Genomic DNA, 9,924 nt, shown 5'->3' on the forward strand with positions numbered 1-9,924 from the left:
AATCCACTGCAGTTGGGTTCTGAGAAAACATCACAAAAAGTTCACTGTCCATATACTTTTGTACCGGACTATCGCCACTGTGACAGCTGTTCCCGGCCTCCCCCACAAATAAATAGGCATTCATTATGACGTCATCTTCTACCTGCAATTGCAGCATGTAGATTTTGTTTTTTAATCAGAGAGTAAATTTAACTTTTGATTGGATGATGTTTGACTTTAAGTCTTTATTTCTTCTGATTTGGTCACTTTGGGCCCAGTAATGGTTCATCTGGGCCCCAAACATTATCGTTTGTCCTCAAGTGGCACGCACGCCTATCCCCTGTCGGGGACGCGCCTCCTCGGGCACCAGCGGAGTATAAAGAGCGCGCGGCGCGCACACGGACCTCAGAGCAGAAAAGACTCGGCGGGATTAAAGTGAGCGCGCAGTGAGCGCGGCAGGTGATCCGCCCTGCTGGACCCAGATCCGCACTGTTAGCTGGGACGATGGCCGAGCTGTGGAACCACACCACCGTGCCCTCTGTGAACCGATCGAGTGCGGGTGGGAGCCGCTTCAGCAGCCTGGATGACATCGACCTGCCGGCGGACGGATCCCCGACCTTACGGATCCTCATCTCCATCGTGTACTCGGTGGTGTGCGCGGCGGGTATGGTGGGCAACCTGCTGGTCTTCTTCCTGATGAAGATCCGCCGGGGCAAAAAGAAGAGATCCAGCATCAACCTGTTCATCCTCAACCTGGCCGTGACGGACTTCCAGTTCGTGCTGACCCTGCCCTTCTGGGCGGTGGACATGGCTCTGGACTTCAGCTGGCCGTTCGGACACGCCATGTGTAAGATCGTCCTGTCCGTGACGGTGATGAACGTGTACGCCAGCGTCTTCTTCCTCACCGCCATGAGCGTCACCCGCTACTGGTCCGTGGCCTCGGCGCTAAAAGACCGGACCAGGGCCAAGGTGTGCCCGGTGCGCTGGGTGATCGCCGTGCTCTGGGCCTCGGCCACGGTGGCCTCTGCGCCCACCGCCGTCTTCTCCACGGTGAAGAACGTGGCCGGGGACAAACTGTGCCTGCTGGGCTTCCCGGACGGCGAGTCGTGGCTGGCGCTGTACCACCTCCAGAAGATCCTGGTGGCCTTCGTGTTCCCCATGCTGATCGTGTCCGTGTGCTACCTGCTGCTGCTGCGCTTCGTGCGCCTGAGGAGCATGAACAACAACCAGGTGAAGCGGAGGTCCAGGGTGACCCGCTCCGTCACTATCGTCGTGCTCTCCTTCTTCATCTGCTGGATGCCGAACCACGCCATCACCTTCTGGGGCGTCCTGGTCAAATTAAACGTGGTCAACTGGGACAGGAACTATTACATGGTGCACACGTACGTGCACCCGGTGACCGTGTGCCTGGCGCACACCAACAGCTGTCTGAACCCGGTGCTCTACTGCCTGATGCGCAGAGAGTTCAGGAAGAAGATGAAGGAGCTGTTCTGGACCATTTCCTCTCCGACCGGACCGAACTCGTGCCACCTGCGTCCATTCTCCGGGACGGTGAGAGCGGAACCGGACGACGCGCAGATCGCCATCCCCTTAAATAACGCGGAGACGGAAAACTACAGACTGTCTGTTCTGACTGAGCAGTGCGACACGGACACGCTGCCGAGGTAAAAAAAAAAAAAAAAAAAAAAAGAAGAAAAAGAAAAAGAAAGAAACCAGAAACGACAATCCTACTGACCCGCGAACCGTGAATGGTGTTTGGGGTGAAAGGGATCAAAGCAGCAGTTGTGCGTAAAATGCGCACCAGGACGGACGAGTAGCACATCTGTGTCTGACTGAAACACAGAGGCAGCGACCGACAGAATGGATGAATTTTAACCTTTGCATTAAATGGAGGTTGTATGTTTTCGCAGGATCGTTCAGCGGTGCGAAAAATAACCGCACAGGAAGAACTGCTGCGCGCAATGACGCACCGGGACGCGCAGTGCGTTAAAGCGCCGAGCTGAGCTCAGCCTCGGTCTTCACAGCTGTTAGGGTTTTTTTTTTTTTTTAAGTATTTGAGTGAAGGCCACAGATCTCTGTTTTAAGTGAATTAAAAATGTTTCCTTAAACAGAGAGCTGGCTGTTTTCCTCTGTGCGCTCGCTGATGTGGAAAAGTGACTCGCGCCGCTGCATCCCGGTGGAGTGTTATTAATGTGCGTTCCAGCTGCTTTTTTAAACTCGGTAAGTGTTAGTGAGTGAATGTTAAATCAGCGGCACTGCACTATGGAAGTGTTTTGCATTCAATGGATTAAAATCTCATAATTACGACATCCTGATCTCGTAATTATGTTGTTTTTTTTAATCCAGTGAATGTAATACGCTTCCGTACTGCACCTTAAACCATGTAGAATAATACTTTGAGTTTGTGTTCACTTAAAGTGTCTGAGTACTTCTGAGTATTTCGGGACTCGTGGATGTGGATCAGCTTTACTGGAAAGAACTTAAATGTTTATACTGTACTTTTAGACCCAGTGCGGACTGAGTTCTTGTTCAACTAATCATAACACAGACAGACTTTATTTGGAAAGAAGGACATTAAAGTGATTTTACACTGAAGAGCACATCACTGAAAGCAGCATATTTTCAGTCAGCATGAAGTGTTCTTCAGTAACGGGTCCGTCCTCGGCGTGAATGTAAACACCGTAATCAGTGAAGCACAAAACAGACGCTGGATCCCGAAACGAAGAGGATGAATGTGACGACGGACACTTAACCATTAAACCACTTACTGATGTTTTCAGAAGCTACTGACAAAAGGCCTCCGTGTGGATGTGCGTGTGTGTGTGTTTGTGTGTGTGTTTGTGTGTGTGTGTGTGTTTGTGTGTGTGTGTGTCTGTTTGTGTGTGCGTGTATGTGTGCTCGTTTGTTTGTGTGTGTGTGTGTTTGTGTGTGTGTGCGTGTACGTGTGCTCGTTTGTGTGTGTGTGCTCATTTGTGTGTGTGTTTGTGTGTGTGAGTGCTCGTTTGTGTGTGTGTGTGTCTGTTTGTGTGTGCGTGTACGTGTGCTCATTTGTGTGTGTGTTTGTGTGTGTGTGTGCTCGTTTGTGTGTGTGTGTGTGTGTGTGTGTGTGTGTGTGTGTGTGTGTGTGTGTGTGTGTGTGTGTGTGTGTTTGTGTAACTGGGCACTTGTTTGAGTGCCTGCTCCTCCCGACTCCAAAATCTGTGATTTATTAAACTGACTCTGTTACTTTTCTAACGTTCACCAGGTTGTTACGGGGGGGTTGGATCTTACACCACCCTGTAAAAAAAAAAAACCTGGCTGCTGCAGTTGCCAAAATAATACACAATAAAACCCACGTAAATTGTTTTCCAGAACAACCTGTAAATGTTACAGTATAAAGCTGTTGTAAGCTACAAAAAACAAAACAACAAAAATACCATGTTTTATCTGAGAGTATTTTGTACAAAATTACACCATCATGCTGTTTTTAAAAGTTAAATCACTTCTCAGTGAGATATTTCATTGTGCTGCTGTCACTTTGCTCAGTGGGTTTGCTGCAGGATCCATGTGTTGATCTGGTTTTGAGCACAACTCCAGTTATATGAAGTGAAGGAGACTCAGACTTGAACCTGAGAAACCCGTGCACTTTTTATTTACTCCACTACATCATCATGCAGTCAGAACTAGGGGAGGTGGTCAGGGGGAGGTGATGGTCTAGTGGTTAAGTGTTGGGCTTGAGACCAGAGGATCCTCGGTTCAAATCCCCGCCTGACTGGAAAATCACTAAGGGCCCTTGGGCAAGGTCCTTAATCCCCTAGCTGTGCCCAGTGTGTAGTGAGCACCTTGGATGGCAGCAGCCTCACATCCAGGTGAATGTGAGGCATTATTGTAAAGCACTTTGAGCATCTGTTGCAGATGGAAAAGTGCTATACAAGGTCTATTAGAAAAGTATCCGACCTTTTTATTTTTTTCAAAAACCATATGGATTTGATTCATATGTTTTTACGCCAGACAAGCTTGAACCTTCGTGCACATGCGTGAGTTTTTCCACGCCTGTCGGTTGCGTCATTCGCCTGTGAGCACGCCTTGTGGGAGGAGTGGTCCCGCCCCCTCGTCGGATTTTCATTGTCTGGAAATGGCAGAATGATTTGGGCTTTTTTTCCATCAGAATTTTGTCAGAAACTGTTAGAGACTGGCAGCTGGAAACCATTCGAAAAATTTATCTGGCTTTCAGTGAAAATTTTATGGGCTTCACAGAAAATAAGGAGTGTTACTGCCGCTTTAAGGACGACCCACAATGGCGCACGGCGCACTGTTCTCCGAGCTGTCATTGAGAGGCAGAAACCACCACATCATTTCTAAACGGATGGCTGTGTGGAGCCGGGACCATCGTGTGCAATTTCTCTGGTTATCACAAGAGCTGGACATCAGCCATTTTCCGGCAGATTTCACTTTCGGAGTGCCAGGGGACAAGTTGGGACATGTCCAGCTCTCCACAATTTCTCTTATACTCACTGGGCTGGTAAGTACTGAAAGCCGAGATAGGCATGTCCCAACTTGTCCTCTAACACTCCAAAACGGAGGTGTTCCTTTGTCTCGCTCAATCAGCGAATCCGTCGTGACGCGCGAAGCCTCTGTTCAGCTTTCCATGACAAAATGTCTTGTTAAAAGTGAAATCTGCCGGAAAATGGCTGATGTCCAGCTCTTGTTATAACCAGAGAAATGGCACACGATGGTCCCGGCTCCACACAGCCATCTGTTTAGAAATGATGTGGTGTTTTCTGCCTCTTGATGGCGGCTCGGAGCGCGGTGCGCCGTGCGCCATTGTGGGGCGTCCTTAAAGCGACAGTAACACTCCTTATTCTCTGTGAAGCCTGTAAAATTTTCACCGAAAGCCAGATACATTTTTCGAATGGCTTCCAGCTGCCTGTCTCTAACAGTTTCTGAAAAAATTCTGATGGAAAAAAAGCCCAAATCATTCCGCCATTTCCTGACAATGAAAATCCGACGAGGGGGCGGGACCACTCCTCCCACAAGGCTTGCTCACAGGCGAATGATGCAACCGACAGGCGTGGAAAAACTCATGCATTCGCACGAAGGTTCAAGCTTGGCTGACGTAAAAACATATGAATCAAATCCATATAGTTTTTGAAAAAAATAAAAAGGTTGGATAGTTTTCTAACAGACCTCGTATAAATGCAGTCCATTTACCATTTTATTTAAGTACTCTGAGAACATGATGTATTATATATCCTACTGCTATATCAACATGTTTTTTTTTTTTACTGTTTTTGTACAAAGTATGTTAATATGATGAGTTCTGAAAAAAAAAATCATGTCTTTTGGATAAATATCAATCGGAGAACACAAGATTCTCCGATTGTGTGATCAGTGCAAAATCCTAGCCTGAAGATGGGGTGGAAGGACATGTGAAGTTTGTGGGCAATATCACGTTTGTCCGAAAGCCCACCGGTCCAAATATTTTAATAATATTTGTGCTTAGTCTGTTCTGTGTTGTGTGCAACTCTTGTACTGCAAAATCTCAAATTAGAAAAAAAGAATGTTGCCTGCACAGACAACATAATTAATTAATTTAAAAACAACTCCCTGTATACAATAAAATGTATTGTTGGTCACCCAGTACATTTATGGACCTCAGGAAAGGCCAGCCCACACTGATGATGTCACCACGGGCAGGACGCAGAACCCAGAGACAAATCTGGTGGAAACTCACAATTTGATGCTTTTTATGATGTGGGGTCATGAATTTAGTTTAATTTAGGGTGGGTTTTAATCCATTTTGATTAAAAAAAAAGTATTTAGCTTGGACATTTAATCACCTTTCAACACAAACAAGTGGGTAGATGTTTGTGGTGGTGGTGGTGGTGGGGGGTACCAACACGTGGGGACAGTAATTAACAGCATATAACATGTGCTTACTTCCCAAACAGAAGGCTGCCTGTGTTCCGTCGAGATGACGTTCGTTGCGTAAGTGCACGTGTGCACTGAAAAAATTACTTGACGAAGTTCGCTTATTTTGATGTGCAAGTAAATGTATAAATTGTTCATCCGAATGTAGTAATGTATAAAATGTACTCACTATAAAACGATAAGTATTTTTAACCTGGAGTTAGCTTATTTCCACAGGCAAAATATACATATACATACATTTATGCTCCTAACGTAAAATACAGAAAATGTTTTACTTACTAGGCTATAAATACACTGAATACAATTAATAAATTTAAAAAAAAACTTTCACCTCATCTCGACGGGACACCTGCACCCTAATGCCTCTTTTTATTTAGTTTGTAGTAATTCACATATTTTTACTGTATTTTTGTTGTTATTTGTTTTTTTTTTAGAGGATTATTCTGTCTGGTAACCACAGCTGCCTTTTTTTCTTCTAAAAACTTGAATCTTCGACTGGACTGGGTTGCTTGACGTGAGGACGTTTCGCTTCAAATCACAGAAGCTTCCTCAGCTAAAATTCTTGCTCTGGTAGTCTGACTTGTGTTTTAGCTGAGGAAGCTTCTGTGATTTGAAGCGAAACGTCCTCACGTCAAGCAACCCAGTCCAGTCGTAGATTCAAGCTTATCTACTATGGAAACCACCTGGACAACTGAGAGCCTACACAGAAACATTCTTGTAAAAACATTTTTTTTTTTTTTTTTTACAGTGCAGGCCACAGGGTGTTTTCATCGACGTTGTAAAAAAACAATCGATTGTGCTCGCACGGCACACGTGCACATAAGCTCCTTTGCAGTGTTACTTTAATCGTGTCTGTACTTCTTAACACTGAAATAATGCTGTTGGGTTTGAAACATGTTTAAAGAGCATTTCTTTTTTCCACAAAGATCATTTCTGTGTTACCCGACGGGTTGGAACCTGCACACGACGCCGGAGCAGGTCGGAGCTGATTCGCTTCTCGCCGGGTTTCCATTAACATCCAAACGGTGCAACTTGAAATCGTGAAATGAAAATAATCATAATGTGAATCTATTTTAAAAAGAAAAACCTGTAAACTTGCAAATAAATGTTTTTGTGCTCAGATGACACAAATTGAAAAAGTCTTATTTCTAAAAAAAAACTGCAAAGGAAACACGTGCTGTTTCAGGTCACATGATGCACAGAAAGAGTCACGTGACATTCTGACATACACGGTACAGCAGGTGGGCCAACGTCAGAGACGGAGCACTTGTAAAAGTTTGGAAAAGATGATGTTACAGTAATGTTGGATTAAAAGCAAAACAAGAAGAAGAACGTGACAGTTTTTAGTGGCTCATGCAGCGCCACCACCAGGGGCCTCACGTGGACTTTCAACTAAAACACGGCATACAGCAAAACCCTGAATCTGGCATAAACACAAATATATTAAGAAGTATCAAAGTGTGCATAGGCATGAATTCACGCATGTTCCATTCGTACATCCCACTGAACATGGAACTGAGTGTGGAACCAAACTCCTCCCTGGCCACGCCCCATTTAAATATGCAGTTTCATGTAAATAGGCCACGACGTCACACCAGACAACATGAAGACAGGAAAGACATGATACCAAAGGATGACTGGAAATGACACACAGGGACAGTTTATTCAGGATGCTGTTAAAAAGATTAATCAGGAAACTGGAAAAATGTTCGTGGGAGTGTCAGAGCATGTGTGTGTGTGTGTGTGTGTGTGAGGCTGACACACACACACACACACACACTCTGACATTAAAAAGGTGAGGCACGCCTTTGCTGACACTGTGACATCACAATTTACACACGTTTATTGATAAGTACTGAACACAGGAAGTCTGTTAAGACACTCTGCAGCTCACCATCAAACAAAAATACAAAAAAGACATTAATAATAAAAACATATTTGAATGCGCACAAATGTGTCTGAGCTGGTTTACGTTCTGAACAATGACACAAACTATTTAAACACAAGTGCCCCCCCCCCCCCCCCCCCCCATGTGCACCGTGCAGCCTCCACATATGATTTGAACATTGATGGACTGAAAATGTTTCCTATTAACAGAAACAAACTCATCATGACGGTGCCTTTATAGCAGCATGTGTGCAGTCAGTAGTTCCGATTCCATTCAGGAAACCGGCTCTCGCTGCAAAATGCGCTGTAATGTTGGAATGTACCTGATGACATTTGAATGATTGTGGCTCGGCTCAGGGTTGACTGGCACACTCCTGACCAATCGGCCAGCTCCCGCTGGAATGCCCCTGATGCCAGGATGCCCAGCCTGGTCAGCACCTGTCTGGGCACAGATGACCCCTGGCTCCTCACCATATTGTGCTCTGGGCCACTGCACTTCTGTGCACAACTCCAGTAACAGTGGCCTTGGTGATTGAAATCGGTTTATGAGCAAATTTTCATCATTTGCTAGTAAATCCACGTGTTCCCTGAATACATGCTCAGATCGGTTTGCACCATTTGCAAGGTCCTCTAACAACGCCAACGCAGCCACTGTTAGTGCCATTTTACGCATCACTCTGTGCATGTTTTTATATCCACCCATATAACTGCAAACTCGTGTGTTAATTGTTCATCATTGTGTCTCTGATGTGCACGTCACTCTGATGACTTCATGTTTTCACACTATTAACAGATCCCTGCATCACCTCTACGTGTCGGCACAGGAACTATAGCTGAAGAAATGTGCACACGGCAGCCAGGATTTTTGCGTGTCTCACCACACATTTCCACGGTCACGTCCCTTTTGATACATCTGAACGCGGACATGGACACGGACATACGGCAGGTTTTTGTGCGTACACATGCTTTGTACATGAGGCTCCTGGAATTTTGGAATTTCAGCGTCACTAGAGTCTCTCTGAAAGCACAGTTATCAGACAAGGACAAAGACGTGTTCCATCAAAGTATATGGATGGAAATATATCTGAGACACTGATGAAATCAAATCAAATCAATTTTATTTATATAGCGCCAAATCACAACAAACAGTTGCCCCAAGGCGCTTTATATTGTAAGGCAAGGCCATACAATAATTATGTAAAACCCCAACGGTCAAAACGACCCCCTGTGAGCAAGCACTTGGTGACAGTGGGAAGGAAAAACTCCCTTTTAACAGGAAGAAACCTCCAGCAGAACCAGGCTCAGGGAGGGGCAGTCTTCTGCTGGGACTGGTTGGGGCTGAGGGAGAGAACCAGGAAAAAGACATGCTGTGGAGGGGAGCAGAGATCAATCACTAATGATTAAATGCAGAGTGGTGCATACAGAGCAAAAAGAGAAAGAAATAATCAGTGCATCATGGGAACCCCCCAGCAGTCTAAGTCTATAGCAGCATAACTAAGGGATGGTTCAGGGTCACCTGATCCAGCCCTAACTATAAGCTTTAGCAAAAAGGAAAGTTTTAAGCCTAATCTTAAAAGTAGAGAGGGTGTCTGTCTCCCTGATCTGAATTGGGAGCTGGTTCCACAGGAGAGGAGCCTGAAAGCTGAAGGCTCTGCCTCCCATTCTACTCTTACAAACCCTAGGAACTACAAGTAAGCCTGCAGTCTGACAGCGAAGCGCTCTATTGGGGTGATATGGTACTATGAGGTCCCTAAGATAAGATGGGACCTGATTATTCAAAACCTTATAAGTAAGAAGAAGAATTTTAAATTCTATTCTAGAATTAACAGGAAGCCAATGAAGAGAGGCCAATATGGGTGAGATATGCTCTCTCCTGCCAGTCCCCGTCAGTACTCTAGCTGCAGCATTTTGAATTAACTGAAGGCTTTTCAGGGAACTTTTAGGACAACCTGATAATAATGAATTACAATAGTCCAGCCTAGAGGAAATAAATGCATGAATTAGTTTTTCAGCATCACTCTGAGACAAGATCTTTCTAATTTTAGAGATATTGCGTAAATGCAAAAAAGCAGTCCTACATATTTGTTTAATATGCACATTGAATGACATATCCTGATCAAAAATGACTCCAAGATTTCTCACAGTATT

General features: G+C 45.1%; 1 protein-coding gene across 1 annotated transcript; it reads left to right on the top strand.

Annotated features, from left to right (window-relative positions):
• Positions 1-457: 457 nt before the first annotated feature.
• LOC117515007 (relaxin-3 receptor 1-like) lies at positions 458-1,654 on the top strand. The gene has a single exon (XM_034175568.1). It carries the CDS (start codon positions 484-486, stop codon positions 1,645-1,647), a length of 1,164 nt encoding a protein of 387 aa, XP_034031459.1. The 5' UTR covers positions 458-483; the 3' UTR covers positions 1,648-1,654.
• Positions 1,655-9,924: the final 8,270 nt, after the last annotated feature.

This window comes from Thalassophryne amazonica, chromosome 8, assembly GCF_902500255.1.
Source record: "Thalassophryne amazonica chromosome 8, fThaAma1.1, whole genome shotgun sequence".
In the NCBI taxonomy this organism is placed as follows: Eukaryota; Metazoa; Chordata; class Actinopteri; order Batrachoidiformes; family Batrachoididae; genus Thalassophryne; species Thalassophryne amazonica.

Excerpts from the sequence above, each read along its gene's own strand:
- LOC117515007 (XM_034175568.1), top strand. The coding sequence starts at position 484 with ATGGCCGAGCTGTGGAACCACACCACCGTGCCCTCTGTGAACCGATCG.